At 44.8% G+C, this 16,631-nt stretch overlaps 1 protein-coding gene across 3 annotated transcripts in view; it reads right to left on the bottom strand.

Moving 5' to 3' along the window:
• ARMH4 (armadillo like helical domain containing 4) overlaps positions 1–16,631 on the bottom strand; it is a 73,229-nt gene that overhangs the window by 32,925 nt on the left and 23,673 nt on the right. For all 3 annotated transcript variants that reach the window (XM_040602338.1, XM_040602339.1, XM_040602340.1), the window contains exon 5: positions 14,200–14,451. In XM_040602338.1, coding sequence (XP_040458272.1) covers positions 14,200–14,451 — 252 coding nt within the window. The remainder of the gene's footprint in view (positions 1–14,199; positions 14,452–16,631) is intronic.

Genomic DNA, 16,631 nt, shown 5'->3' with positions numbered 1-16,631 from the left:
CATGCATTGTCCCAGGAGCTCCCACCAGCTGCACTGACTGCCCCAGGAGACATTCCCAGGGACAGGATCCCCTGCAGGACCCTGGGAAAGAGCTGTGCAGCTGCATCCCAAGCCCTGTGCTGCCCCTGAAGGTATTTCTGTCTGCTTGATGCTGTCAGAGCCTGCCTGCAGCCAGGCCAATACCACCTCTTGCACAGAGGTGATCTAGCGTGGTTTGAGACATTAAACCTGGGCCACACTTAACTGCTGTGGCTTTTGCTCTGAGCTTATCAGGATGCAAAGTCAAGTGAAGTCAAACACAAGGGGCCAGTGACGCAGCCCTGCTTAAGAATGAAGCAAAATGTCACACAGTCCCAGAGAACAGTCTTCACAGACCTCATAGCAGCTCCAAGGCTGTGGCACCAGAGCAGTCACCACAACGATGCTCAGTTTTGCTAGCTGAGATTCTGACTTTATCTGCTTCATTAAGCTATGCACCTTAGTAAAAAATGCTCCTGGCTTGCCTCTGTCTAGTAGTAGTTAAATTAACTCTCTGCCTCTCCTGCAGCATGCAATGTGTGGCTGAAGAGGGTTGGCTCACCGTGGAGTCACTGCAGACTGTGACTTAAGAGGTCATTGCAAAACACCTGAGCCACACAGAGCAGCCAAGCCACATTCCCAACCGATGGGAAACATGAGGTTCCCTGACCTAGCTCAGCTCATCTTGCTGTGGCCAGGGAATGGCACGTCACCTTGATGTTGCTGCAAACGAAGCCCACAAGGACAAGCAGCTACTGTGCTTCAGCCGATGCTCCGTAACTTGACATAAACCTGAAGCACAAGACCACACGAGTCTCCCAGGAAGGATGCAATCAGGAACACATTTGCTGACTACAATAAAGACAGCAAAGGGTATAGATGTATAAAGCTACATTTTTTTCTGGCAAAGAAAACCACCTCCAGCTTAGATATCACACAGCTGTACGTACTCAAAGGCAGTAGATGTCTGTTGGAGGACTATATCCTTGCCTGCTAAACCCCAAAACATCTTCTAAATCAACAGTATATTATTTGCACTTAATGAAATCCAGCATTCATAAACAGCCCTCACAGGAACACATTCTGGCTATGGGAGAGCACACATAACCAGAAAGCCTTGCTTTATTGAGGTTATTCATTTGGTCTAATATTATGTGTGACCCTCTACTAAACCCTCCCTACAACCAAAACATGGAATGAGACTGTATTTAACCAGTTCTTACAGAGAGAGATAATAACAAAACCCAAGAGGAAGACACTGTCCTGACAAGATATTTATACTGAACCCTACCCTATCATTTTCCAGAACTTGCTTATGGACAGTCGTAAGGAAAGCCAGGATGTAGCAAGGCAAAGCAAACCCCCTTAATCACCACAAGAAACAGCTTCTGCCTGGACTGGAAGGGCAGACACCAAGATCTCCCCTCAATCCTAAACCAAAGCACACACTTAAGTCTGAGTTTTGGGACAGCTGTGTAGAAAGGGAACAAAATCAGGACAACTAAAGCGGGGGGCAGTCACATGCCAAGTCAATGGGGTGGTATGGGGAAGCCATCGAGGGGCCTTTGAAACCTTGCATGAGTGTTAGACCTCGTGGTGGTGCATTGTGCCCCCTCCCATAGACCACTCTACGATCTCAGGAACCCCCGTTAGGCCGTGGCCTTTGTGTAATGGGTTGGGTGGTAAAGTGCTCCTCCACTGTACCAGCAGCTCTTGCATGGCTGAGGTGGGGGATGGCACTGGCCGTACCAGCAACTCCAGCAAAGCCTGGCCAAGGCGGGGAAGGACAGAGGGGATAATCAGGCATCCTCTGACAGCCTTGGAACATGCCTGACCCAAGTGGAACCGTACCATTGTCACTTGAATCTTAAAAAATTACTGACTCAGGTTATGGCCAGGATGGAAATTTACAGATAACTAAAGCCAAACGTTTTGTGACTCTATGAACAGCAGTCTTAACTGAGACCCTTTGAGGTCTCCTGGACTGCAGCAGGCTGCAACCAGCACCTCTCTCCCAGTGGGACACTGCTCAGAGCTTGTAAACTCCAAGTTTACAAAGTTAGAAAGACCATCACAAAGCTGACGACAGGGCCTGGGCTGAAACCCCACTCCCCAAGGCTCAACCCTTCGCCCATTGAGAAATACCAAGGCATTTGGTGTGTTTCACTGAACTCAAGGGGAACATCTAACAGGTACACCGCTGTACATACCTGTCTCTACACATCTGTTCTTTGTGCCTGTGTGCATGTGCGTGTGAATTGATTTGGATACCTCATAGCACAGCAAGTATAGAGATCTGAGATGATAACATTTATACTAAGTCACTATTGTAATTAAAGTAAATCTTATTGGTCTCCCTTTGTAAGCATTAAATTAGTCAATAATTGAGTACTGCCAAAATCTTTTGATCTATCTTTAAACTGTGAATAAGTCTGAGATATAAACCCTTCTCCAAGTCTGAGATTAAGATTGGACCTAGCCACGCACAAACTCTCTCAGGACTTTAGAAAGCAAGGAGGTCTATTCTGAACCTCATGACTCAATGGGAAAATTTCCTTACTCATTATATTTCTGTCATTACACATAAACTGTGGACCAAGTCTGAGACTACAATTGGACGTAGCCACACCAAAGCTCCATCAGGAGTTTAGAAAGCAAAGTGGGTTTACTCTGAACCTCATGACTCAATGGGAGGGTCTCCCTCTTACCCTTTTGCATCCCCAGTCTCTGTATAAATCTTTCTAACTCAATTTTCCTTTGTGTGTTTCATCCACGTATTAAGTAAGAGTGAACCTCGCCATCAAACTTTGTGAAGTCACACTCCAACAAAACCATATTAAAACTATTTTTGCTAATACCTTTGACGGAGATTCTTTAAGTGACCTAAACCACTAATTCGCGACAGACCTGTTCTCAAGCACGCAAAGAGAAATGCCAGTGCAACTTGCACACTCAGCAAACCCACAGAAGGGCCGTCACAACGCCAAGCGTGCCGGGGCTGGGTTCCCATTGGGGACCTTGGAGCAGCAACCTGATCACCTCAGCATGGGCACCCATAAGATGGTACGATGGATGCAAACAGCATGCCCAACTTGAGGGGACAGCAACAGGAGTGTAGCAGATGACACTGCTAAACAAAACAGGGGTTCCTCCAGGGACAGACATTGTGACTGCAGAACGGGTGGCAGGGGTACAGAGCTCAGCCCCTGTGACTGCACCAAGCCCCTTGCTGAAAACAAGCAGAAGGCTGAGCATCCACTCCTGCAAAACTGGACCATGCAAATACCTGAGCGAGAAAGTCAGCCTGAGCAGTCAGAGGGATACGGGCCAGATGTGGGCAAAGTAACCCAGAAAAGGAACCAAACTGGAGAAACTCCTTGCCTTGCTTCATATTAATAAATCCTCAAGCACAGATGGCATTGCTGGTATATTAAAATAAATGATAGGCTATGGTGGAACAGCCTTGCTGAAACCCTTTATTACATCCCAGGCTTGGATGAGACTGTGATTAGAGTTATTAAAAAACAAGGCAAAAAAAAAAAAAAGCAAAAGCCTCTAGTAATTCTCATCGTATCGACCCCTCTCTCTGATACCCAGCATTTTTGCAAAACAACAGTTGCCGGAGGTTTGAGGTAATTATTTTATTGTCAGTCAAAACCTGAGCAATGTGCTTATTTCCAATATATGTTCCTAACTCACCGTCAGGCAGAGCAGGACTTGTATACATGCATTAAAAGAGCATCCTTTCAGGAAGGAACTTGGATCTCTTTTGATCCTCAAGTGGTCTTAATTTGAGAAAACACCAGAGGGGAGGCGGGTTTAGCATCAGTCATTTGTGGTTTGCATGGCTCAAGCAGAGAGAAAGTATATCTACATTCTCATTAGACAGGAATATTTTAAAACCATTTTCTCAATAATTACCCTTTCTCTCCCTGATACTCATCACAAAGAGCTCTTTTTCTTTATTTATTTTTCTCTTACCAGCTCTGCAATGGAGCCAGCGTTTTAAACCAAAAGATCAGTCTCTGACACAAATCTACAAATCTCCAGAACAGAGGCAATTCAATGCCAATGAACCTTCACATTCCCTCTCTCCCCTGTTTTTTTTTTTTTTTTTTTTTGAGGGCTGAAATACCATGAAAACACACAGATCTTTTGCACTGTAGTATAGATCACTATCAGAAAATAAATTTAATTATTCCAATGTAAGGACAAGTCTCGTTTTACACAGCAAAGGCCACCCAGACTAGCACATAAAGGAAAAATTAATAATTTGCAAGCTGGGAGTTACTGCCCTGCCTGTGTTCTTCAATCAAGCTAAGTGATTATGAAAATACAAAGGGAGAGAGGGGGCTGAAAACCACCCCCTCTGTCTAAATGGAGCCAAGTTTTCTGACACATATAAACCAAAAAATAGAAGAGGCAAAGCACACTGAGATGTGATACATGTATTTGCTGAAATTACAGACATGGGGCGGGGGGGGGGGGTGGGGGGGGGCAGGGAGGGGAAAGAAAGATTACTGCAGATTAAAAAGAGAGCAAAGGCATAACATTTCTATTGCAGAGTACGACTGACAGACAAGGGGACAGACAGACAGTGCCTAGACAGCTGACAGCCTAGAAGGATGCCTGCCTCACTATGCACCGTGCAGAAACCCAGATGGTGCCTGGTTAGCAGATGCAGTCCAGCCTTCACAGCACGGAGTTCTGCACAGGCTAACGGACCCTATCCTTTAATCCTGGCGAAAAAACAAGATCGATTACTTGGAGCAGCAAATGCCAAGCTGTGCACTAAGGTAGACACATCCTGACTCGAAAATCTGTAGCAAACAGATGGGTAGAGCCAGACAGCTGGAGAAGGTCAAAAACACTCAGCCATGTGCTTGAGTTTTCCAGCTTTGCTTTCTTGGGCCGACAAGAGCAACGGGAGCTGCAGGCAGAAAGCCTGTTAGGAGTGAGTCTTCCTGTGCTGGGAAAGCCCAGGAGCTCGGTGCTGCCGCAGGCTGCTTGCTGTGCTCCCCAGCAAGCAGAGAAGGGTGAATTTGCTTGGCTATGGCCTGTCAGACAAACTCTAGCCGATCGGTGGCCCAGACTTCAGCTCCCTTCAGCAAAGCTTTCCTAATGCTCTCTGCACACAAACATCACCCAAGGCTCCTCCGCCCCAAGCTAGGGAGACAGCCGTTTCCATCACAGAAGCCACCTCTCCCTCCTTGTGAGTATTGCAGGAGATATTTGCATGGCAGGGTAGCAAGGACTACGGCATGCAGGAGTGACAGAGCCCTCAGGCTTGGGTTCACCCATGCCTCCCCCCCATCCATTAGAAACACCCTGTGGTCAGCCAGACCTCGTCGGGGACCTCTCATACGTCAATCTGTCATGTCAACCATGGTAGCCAATGTCCCCTCTCTTCTCCCACAAACCGGCAGAGGATTTCTCTGCGGCTTCACACCACCTCACTCGAAACTGAAGAAAAAGAGGCAGAAACACTGTGGATGGACAGGACTTCTTCATCCCCCTCCTAGCAATAACCAGTACCTCCCGTTTAACACCTTGTCTGATGGCAACCCATCTTCTTTGCGGGCAGGGAGAAGGAAGGCAGAGCCAAATCGAAGCAAATACCTCTAAATCTGTCCCAGCTCGTGGAGGCGGCACTTAAGGGCTGGTAACAAATGCCCTTAGCCAGTCATCCTCTGTCACAGGTTTAACTAGATGCATAAACCTTGTGGAAGGGCTGCTATTTCAAAGTAATGTATCTGAGGATGTTTCAGTGCTGCTGTTTCTCAATATACTCCCACCAAAAATGTCAGGCTAAAATATCAGCCCAAGTTTCCTGCTGGAGGTTTCCATGTAGAAAGGCTCCTGCTTCTTCTCCTTCCTTATGATAAATTGCAAGCATACATTTTTTTATTGCAAGCAACAGCTTTATTTTACCTATTTCTGATAGCTGCTTGCTTTCAGAGCTGGGAACCACCAAAACGCCCTCCACTCCTCTACTTTACTCATCTCTATTCCCATCTCTTGCTCTTGATTTCTGTTTCAAGGACAAGAGCTGAGGTGCTTTCGAGAGGAGGGACATGGCTCCAACCCATTTAGTGGTTCATGCTCCATGGTTGGAAACTCCTCATCCCAGTTCACAGCAGAACAGACACACTGTCAACTTCTCCCATTTGAAATGCATAGGCCTCACCGGCAAGGGCACAGCAGCCTTGTGCTGGGTGGAAAAAGGGAAGAGCAGGGTCAGTACCACAGGACTCAGACTTGTCCAAGTTTTGCATCTCCTGGGAGGTCCCATTGCCCAGGGTCTCAGTGTAAGGCACAGGGCTGCCTCTTGCCACACCACTGAGCACCACACTGCAGAGCATGTGTGTGACTGGTCTGCAAGGCTCATTATCTCAGTTGGCTTCAGAAGAGAAGTAAGAACAAGTCAGGTTGAAGAAAGAAACAGTATTAAAGAGGGAAAAGAGACACAGTCCCCACAAAACACCTTCGGCTAAAATCCGACAAAAAGAAAAAGCCATCTCTGATGTGAATTGGTCCCTCCTGGGAGCTGCGCTGTTGTTACAACTGCATACGTCATGCCGAGCTGGCAGAGAGGATCATTATGGTTTACAGGCATGTGGATGCAAAATTTCCTTTGACAAGGCAAACCTGATTAAATATGAGTTTGTTCCAGGATTAAGACACAACCATGAACAATTTCTTAAAACAGTTAAAAAATAAGTCATTCTAAACACAGTATACATCCCTCACGAGAAAAAGAATCTTGATTTAGGCACAGATTGATGATGGGAGCTTTATTACTGCTTGGGAGAGGGAAGGGGAGCTAGCAAGGAACATATGGAGCTGTACAAATTATTTGGAGCACCCAGAAAGACAGGAAAAATAATCACCTATATTTCTGAGGTAGTTCATTTCAGGTCTGCAGCCCTCTGGAACTCAGACCTCACATGGCCAACACTTCATGCAACAAAATTCCCATAAACACATAAGGGGTAAAGCTACAGAAAGCAGGACTGCTGCAGGCACCTGCACTTTGAACACATTGGGAAGAAAAATTTGCTGGCTCCACTCCTGATCCTGGCTCCTGCCATCATCTCTCACCTGGGATTTCTATGAACTCAGTCCCTTCTGTTGGGATAGTGGCTTTTTGTGTGATCCTTTCTCACTTTCCAGAGAGAAATACAGGTATGCACCTCCCTCCTCCAGCAAGAGCAAGGAAATGCCCAAGTGCTAATTTAATTCCCCTTGTTCACATCCCTACTCTGCTAACGGCTCCCTCGTGAAACCAGTGGGGGTCACTTGGCCTCTCTGTGTTTTTGCTTACCAGCTGTAAAACATGGATACCTTTCCAGGGTAATTAGGAAGAAAAATGCATTAAAGATTAAAAAGCACTCTGATGTTCCAGTAACGCAGGCTTTAAGAGTACTTAAAATACATCCATCTTGGGCAGCAATTAAAGAACATACTACTAACTTCTAAGTCTCAGCTTCTGTCTTCCTAATGCTGGTTATTTTTGCCCATGAAAGCATTAATCCTATCTTCCTGTAAAAACAACATTTCCAATATTCATCATTCTCCACTACTCTGCCTTACCATCATTAACCAGTGGCATCCATTATATAGTTTATGCAGTATAATTTGCAACCACAGATCTGCAATACAGCTAGAACTATTTTCTCTGTAAGTAGAATATAATGTAAGTAGAAATACTCAGAGCTGTAAATACTTTTTAACCATTAAAAAAAATTAAAAAATCATATTCCAAATGTACATTTATTATGCAAGTGCCTTGTCATTACCTAAGTGAGTTATATGACCTTACATTATCGTAAGGACTGAGATGCTACACACAGAACTACCCAAAATGCAGACACTACAATATATCTTGGAAACCACATGTTCAGAATTACATTGTTATGCTTCATAACTTTTCTAAACTGTCATTTTATTTTTTTACATCTTTAATTTCCATCTGCAAGGATGGTCCATACTCCACTGTGTACAATACCTCCACGGGTAGATGGAAATACATAATGAATGATACGGAACCAGGCAACCCAGGTGACTTCTTACAAGCTACAGCATAATCATGTAGCCCTGTAATATGGTATTGCCATTACTACAAACAAGAGGATATAACCAACACACCAATGGTCAGTTAAAAAAATATAGACATGGACAAATATGTGTTTAGGGTAAACTGAAGAACAAAAAATAGTATCTAACATACATAAAAGACACTGTATCAGCTTAGAGACATGCTTTAGTGGTGGACTTGGCAGTCCTGGGCTAATGGTTAGACCTGATGATCTCAAAAGTCTTTTTGAATCTAAATGATTCTACGATACATAGTAAATTCAGATGTAATATGGAACTGCAGATAATGAAGAAAGATGCAAAACCATGCTAGTAAACACACAAAGATTACTTCAAGTGAACCCTAAAGTGAGAAGGAAGAAATCATCAATATGAACACAGTCCTGGCAAAGGACTCCAGATGTTGATGACACCACAAACCCCTGAATGAAACCACCACCTTTAGGACCCCCAGAAGCAAGGAGAAGCACGACACCAGGATAAAACACAGAAACCATGGAAAGTGTGTGTAACAATCCCAACTGCATTATTACTTCTTTTCCTTTAATAATTAAATCTGGACTAATAATGATTAGAATTAGACTTAGTATTTCAATTACATTAGCAATAAATTCTTGGGTGCTCATTTTTCTTTCCTTACATATATTTCATTATATATATATATGAGGTATGCCTTCTCTTTGCCCATAAAACAAGATTTTGAGCCTCTGTTAAGGTTTGTGGTTCAAATCAGTCTGTCCTCTGATTAGTGCTGTTATATTAGCAGTGGCCTAGGATAAGCAATTGGTGGTTTCAATTAGCATCTTGCAGAACCGAAGTCCACCATCACAACCTCTGCTTAGACAACTTGAGCCATACATTCAAAACATCAAAACCCTATATGCCTCAAGATGAAAATGTCACTGACACTCCAAACATTTTGAATGCACAAAGCAAACTACTGCATGCCCTAAAGCAGCAACACTAAAGGTCTAAGAAAAAATGCCCTAAACCTCCTGCTGCTACCTTACTATGGATAGCAGGAGTTCGTCTTGAGATGTGGACAACACACAAGCACTATGGCACTAACAAATAGCTTGGGAGCCTGGGAACCTTTTTGTGCTCTGACACAAAGTTCCCACACCAGTTCAAGCTAAGTTGCTATGTCTTGGCTCATGGTCAGTAAATTAAGAATTCTCACTGACACTGAGAGAATAAATAATCTTAAGATGTGGGAGAAGAGAAGAGCACAGTCACAGTAGCCACCAGCAACACAGAAGTAGAGGGCTTTGATCTCCATGGAGGTGTACAACAAAGACCATCTACTTTAACATTCATGTGGAATAACTAAAGGACCCCAAAACTGTTCACTAGGTGTGAAGCCATCTAAACCAACTGCAGTTCTTCCTGTAATACACAAACACTTAATCACAGAAGAGGTAGCAGGGAAAAAAATATGTATTTTTATTCATTCCCAGAAAGCCCGGATTTCCTGCCCCTCTAATGCTCTCCAAACAGTTAGTGTTCACCCACCACACACCACCTACATACAAATCAAGAAACAAGTAGAGAAAGGTCAAAGTCATCTCACACAATGCAGAGAGGTCCCAAAGTACTGCTGTGTCCTTCACTGGCAATCTCTTAAACCATTTGAACAGGTCACCAAGAGATCCCAAAGCACACTCAGACCCTCATTCTCCAGAGCTGCAGGCCATCAGAACAGCTTTTGGATGATCAAATTCTATTTTACAAAGGCACAGATGACATCATCTTCTGCTTCACTTTTTTTGTCTAAATATTGCTGTTTAGTGTCAGCTGATGGACTGTAAAACTGACAGCCTCATAATCAGTACTCATAAATTGGTTTTGCTCAGCTGCAGTTAATGTAGGACCATCCGACTTCCCAGAACTGACATTTTTAATGATTCCGTTTCTCCAGCACTTTCTCATTTACCACTACGAAAAAATCGAACAGTCTCTTGCTCTGCCAAGTTGTTTGTGGATCAAGTTACTGGTTCTCTAGGGATTTGCAGTGTGTCAGTCATCAGACCAAGCAAAGTCAATACTAACTAACCTGAGAATAGCTACTACAATACTTCTGGGCTCTTCCGTACTCTAGATTTTAGCATTAAATATCAAAATTCTGAAGGCCAGAGGACAGATGCATCCCCAGGAAAAGAACACGTGCAAAGTATTTTAAAAACTGAAAATGCCGCCTGTAAAATTTTGATGCTTAGATGGTGTACTCTCATCTTGTATTGTTGGGTACTGTTATCTTTCTTCAGGTCTTCCTTTCCTACGCGAAATCCCAAGTCAAGCAGAACAACCTCCCCTTCTAAACCGTATTTCACTCGCACAAGACGGGAAATTCCTCACATCTCAGCATTATTTGGCAAAGGAAGGGAAGTGCAGGGTTCTTCTCCAGGATGACAAAGGTGTGTGATGTGGCCTGAGGCATGTGGGTGCACAGTGCCCCTGACATGACTGCATTCAGAAGTGCAGGTCCCCCCACCAGGGGCTGCACCTGGGGACGTCCAGCCATTATGAAGCCATCTCAAAATTAAAATCAAGTTAATTTTAGCTTTAGAAGAAAAGGACTTAAGTGGTAATGGATTTCAACAAAGTAGCTTTAGATGAAATTCGCTTAGAGAAAAAGGGTTTCAAAGACAAATAGCCCATGCACACCTCCAGCAGAACTAAAGCTTTACGAGCCCTTCACGTGCGTCTGGTCTCTCTAGGTGCTCCAACAGAGCAATGCAAGCAGCTCTTCTGGGCTCCTGACAGGTTTGGGAGATTTTTTCTTTTCTTAACAATCCACTTCCTGCCGACACAAGCTATACACTTTTTCCACCCTACTTGCTCTCCCTAATACACCCATAAAGAAACACATAACCAGGACCAGGTATGGACACAGGCATGGACATACACCCAGGGCTGGGGAACCAGGCCAGAAACTCCCACCTGGCACAAACCGGGAAGAGGAGACGTGCTACACCACTGCAGCAGCATCTTAGGTAAAAGGAGCCCAGCACCACCACAGAGATGAGACAGCATCTCCGACTCCTGCATGCACTCCCAGTAAACCAGGCCTTCGAATACTTGGGTTCAGCTCCTTGGTTGGCCTCAGATTTTCAGTGTGACCTCATGCAAGTCCTTGGTTTTCTTTGTGCCTCTAAAACAAACAATTTCCCTTCCTTTTAGAAGGGCTGTGGGCGTCGGCACATTGTAGATGGGAAAGGAAGCAATATCAAAGAGCCATTAGACAGAGAAAGATTAAATGGCTCTTTACATAAGTGTTTACCTGGTGGAATAAGAGGGGCGAGTCACAAGCAGAGAGACAAGCATCCTCTCTTTTCTTGCCTACACCACCATTGCACAGAAGTCCCATCCAACTCCTAAAGATGAACTTGGCTCAGCCAGCCTCATTCTCTCCCTCACGGCTGCTTGCATAGACTGCAACAGCTTAAAAACAAAAGGCAATCCAAACCATGTGGATCTGGTGAGACACAACCCAGCCAAGCACTTCCAGAGAACACAGAAATTCACATCTGTCCAGTCCTTCAGGTGCCCAGACTTGGCGCTCTGCAGCTGACCCAACTTGACAGACTTCACAAGGGGCTCCTCCAATTTGTTTGACAGTCAATAAAACATCAGTGAGGGAGAAAAAACCTGCCTTTTGCCACACAGTCAATTTATTCCATGTCTGAAATTTTTGGAAAGACAGCCTTTTCAAGATCTAAGAAAGAGAGAAGGTGGTGGAGGATGAACACTGCAGCACAATGTTGTATTAAACATCAGAAACTGAACCAGACCCACATGTTCAGAAGCAGATCTCCGGAAAAGATACTGCAAAGTGCATCCTCCAGCATGGCTCTGTGCTAGGGCAAGGACTCCTCGTAACAGATGCTATTACATGAGGAGCGTTAAAGCTACATATTGTTTCATAGCCTGCTTATTTTTTGTGCACAATTATTACAACCTCTCCAGACAGAGAGGTTTACTGCACACCAGGGACAGCTTCAGCCTCTGGTCACTGTTTTCTCACCTGCCCGTTTACCAACGTATCTGACAAGCACCTCCTACCCTGATCCTCTTCCTCCAGCGGCAAAGGTGGTAGGGCTGGAAACATAGCTGTGACTCCAGTTGAGACCTGCATCAGCTATGTACAGAGCAGTGCCTGATGACTTATGCAGAGCAACCCCCTCCACAGCCCCAAAGTTCATGGCAACAGCCTATGCCATATACAACATCATCTTCAGTAGTTTCTAGACACAGACACCAAACAAACTAACCATTGCCCTGCACCCTGCTCTGTGAACAGGACTCCCATTAGAGCCCTCCAGGAACCCAAGCCAGATGACACTGCACCAGCCACCTTAGCTGGGGTGGTTAAAGGTACCGAGATCCCTAAAGAGGTATGAGGGCCATACTCCTCCATGCTGCACAATGTGATGTCTGGCATGTGGGGACACACCTCAGTTTGCAAAACTCTGCCCCTCAAACACATTACAAAGCACTAGCACCCTTAGCCAGGATTGACTGAATCAGAGGCAAAGCTCTGCCAGTCCTAGTACTTATGATCCTGGACCTGGCAAATAGCTTTAGTCGGTTAACAGCTTAGTGCTACCTTCTCACTATTGCTAGCAGTGGTACAGAGCTCACCAAGCCAGCCCACTGCACCCCTGAGTGCAGATAATATGCTGCTCCTCTTGCATTTTCTCTCAAGGCACCACAAAGATCCCACACAAATGAAATGAGTAAGATAAGACAAAGCTGCTGATGCAACTCCCACCATAACCCTGTTTCTTACACACTTTTCCTCCGAGCACTGCCACCTACCTCTTTAATCCAGCTTGCCAAAGCCAACCAGAAAGCCTTAAAGACTTAGAATTACCCTTCTCACACAGCTCCTGTCCAGCCTGCTGGGATAACAGGACATGTGAAACAGATCTGATACGGTAACCATCCAATACAATGTTTTTCAAGCAAGTTACTGGGACAGGGAGATACCAGACTCTATGCAAACTCAGTCTGCCCTCAAAAAGCAACCCTCCCATGGAGTTCTTCAAATATGCTCTTTGATTCAATTCCAAGGAAGCTAACAACACTAAAGCAGGCTAGAAACAACACTACAGGGGGAAAACTGTTAAATCAGAATTAAACACCCAGGCAAAGTGACAGTTCTTACAACACAACATATACAAGAGGTTTGGGGTTTCTTTATTTGATGAGCTTCTCAAAGCAGCTAGTTCTCTAATAGTCAGACACAGAGACCTTCCGTACAGATGTGGTTCAGCTCCCACCAATTCACCTGAAAGGTTCCCACAGTTTTTGATGGGACTTTACTTGGAAATTGAGTATGCTGGCACACGATCCCAGTGCCCTTAGCCAAGCCGGGTGAGTTCCATTCTAATCTCTACCTTGTCCCACACCAGCTTTGACTTGCATCAGGTGGACCACACACATGTGAACACTGACAAGCTATTCATAGGTGGAATAAATTAGCCCAGTCATTAAACACAGGGCCTGTGTGTACAGTGGGAATAAAATGGATAAAGCTTTATAGGGGCTTTGCAGGTTTGTCTTGCTTAACACTGCCAGCATAGGGTCCCATTGCTGGACCATATACCCCTTAAAATTTCCAGAAGAGTGGCACTTACAAAAATGCTGCTGAAGTAGCAAATGAGCTGACGAGCAACTACTCAACTACCCTACCCACTTTGTCCTCAGAGGACATACATCCCTGCACCAACCCACCTTGGAGAAACAAAACTGGAATCTCCCCAGGAATCTCTCCTGATAAGTTATTTATTTGCCCACCACTGGAGCAAGACAACACTAAGCTCTCAGAATGAAGGAGCATATCTGGAATGTTCAGAGCAGCTCTCCCCAAAATGAAAATTCAGGTCACTCTGCCTGGGACCCATCCCAGTTTGACCAGTTGTTCACTGGTAGATGGGGTTTCCTCAGAAATGAACCTGCTCTGTGTTTAGCTTGAGAGCCAGCTTGTGAGACTTCCCAGCACGGGGGACTGCCTCATGCAAAGTGAAGAGCAGGAAACAAGTCCTCTGTAAGGGTAAAGGAAGAAGAGGCTTTTTTTCTTACCCAGACCCTGGTTCTGCTGCTCCCACTCAATGGTGTCAGGAACCTGGTAGGACAACCCGGCCAGCTGGGCCACAGGGTTTTCCAGGCCAGCTATGGGCTCCTGGGAGGTCTCGCCTGGAAGTGTGAAACCTGGCAGCTCCGTGTCACCCTCCATGCTTTCATCCATCAAATCTATGTCTTTTTCCTCCTCATCTTCCTCTTCCTCCTCTTCTTCTTCCTCTTCCTCTTCATCCTCTTCCTCCTCCTCCCCCTCTGGCCAGGGAGACACAAAAGCAACATCAGGAAAGATCCCACAAGACAGAAGGTTCATACATCTCTGTAGGTGAGCAGCAAGACAGCCAGCTGATACCATTTCTCCAAAGGCAGACCAGCTGAACAAGCTTGTGCACTTCCTGGCAGGAAAAAGACCCAAAGGGGTTAATTTGGAAGAGCTCACCACTGTTTTAAGTTGCCAAGTAACAACAAGACATTGTCTTAGCCTGTCAATGCATTAGTGGGAAATACTGCTATTTTGCTTCCTAATAGCAGAGTACAAACAAGCACGTGTACAAATACTTGAATATATGTACCAATAGTGCTCTCTGCTCAACTAATTTCAGCTCAAGTTAGAACTATTTCCCTGATTTCCAGTCTTGGAGGCTGCAATAAGTTGTTTCTATTTTTAACTTTTATTAAGCCTTTCACAGCTCTGGAAAGGACGCTGCCTTCCAGCCCAGTTATACTGATATGGCCCCTTCCCCAGAAAAAAGCATCTCGCTTTGATGTGTGCTGGCAGACCAGCTCTTGGGCACAGGAGAACAGCAGTGATGGTAGTGATCCTCAGCAGGTTTAAAATGGCATTCCTGTCGCAATGGATTTACACTAGACAAAGGGATGACCAAGGAAGACTTAATTCAGTATTGGAAAGGCGGCAGCACAGCCAACACTTCACGTGGGAGCAGATAAATGGGATGCTGAGAAAAAAAACCAGGGATTTCCCACTAGAGCAAATACCCACCTATCTTATTCCAAAGCTGACTGCACTGTTAACATACAGAGAGAAAAATACTGAAGCCACAGTGGGTAAAGGCAACACAAGAATGACCATACTGGGTCAAACCAAAGGCCCTTTCTGCCCACACTCGACTTCTGACCACAACTACCTGCAGATACTGAAGAAAGACCAGAGCAGGGCCACACAGAGCCCATCGTCTCACCGCCTCTCTTCCCAGCTTTTAGTTATCAAAGACTCAAGGACTTCCCTAGCCAGAATTTGCATCCAAGCTATTTAATAGCTACTAACGGAACTACCCACCATGAAAAGATAGTATCTGGAATAATGACATGCTTTGAATTTCTCATGGTTAGTTTTTTCAACACTGAGAACTAAAACATAATATTTATGGACTTCATCTAATTTCCATGACCCACTGCTCAGCCCTGCAGAAAAACTCCCTCCTGATGTAGTCAGAATGGAAGAGCCTATCGCCCTGCATCTGAGCAGCTGGTTTAGCCAGGAGCCTGAGACCGTGTTAAAAACTAACAATCCAGCCAGATGAACACTTGTTATCTAAATATCCCTTTATTTCTGTTGGAGTTGTACCTTGTATAGGTTACAGACGCTGCGATAGAACACCTGTTGGGTTGCACATATTGTACCTGCTGTAAGTAAAGAAGGTGAGGCTTCACTCTTCTTTCTGCTGCAGGACGCAATGGCACTGCAGCACAGCTGCTCCACAAAACACCTGAGAAAAAACTGGGGAGCTTTAAGGAAGCTATTTAGTTGGTGGCTATCCAACCTGAATTAAATGGGGGAAGCTGGCATCCTTCCTTTGGCCTCTACTTCATAGACTGGAATACCTAGAAAAATCAGTGTTCATTATAAAACCACAGCGTTCACTGTGCTGTTACATGGCATCTCCTTTACTTCCAATTCAAGGATTTGCTTTAAAACACTGCATGTTTTTCCAGCTCACCAGATAAGACAATCCCCCTTGCCACCTTTCAATTCTAGCCCTGCATTTCATACAAATGAGCTGCTGTTTGAATTTAGCTGCATCATCCTGCTATAGCATGGCTTTCAGTACCTGGAAAGGAATGATCACTCCTGCAAACAGTTATACCATGCAGAGCATGTAATGGAGCTTACAGGGATGTAGTTAGCCACTCAAATTCCCATTACATTTTATAGGTAGTTTCTGTCTTACAATGTACCCGTCATTTCAAATCAACATAAAAATTTTCTCTATCAAACTGCATGTTTTCATACAAAATGCACAGCTTCTGTAAACCTGATAGTGGTACCTGGAGAGTACTTGCAGGAAACCTGCAAAGACAAGTTAAAGTAGGTATTTTGCCTCTGCTGGGAGCAACACAGCTATAAACATTTCCAAAGTTTAATAGCAAAGACACTAAACAGCTAGCACACCAGAGAAGAGGAACATGAATAGAGG

This window comes from Falco naumanni, chromosome 7, assembly GCF_017639655.2.
Source record: "Falco naumanni isolate bFalNau1 chromosome 7, bFalNau1.pat, whole genome shotgun sequence".
Taxonomy (NCBI): Eukaryota; Metazoa; Chordata; class Aves; order Falconiformes; family Falconidae; genus Falco; species Falco naumanni.
Note: the sequence above shows the minus strand (reverse complement) of the source record. Positions and strands in the feature narration are given on the sequence as shown.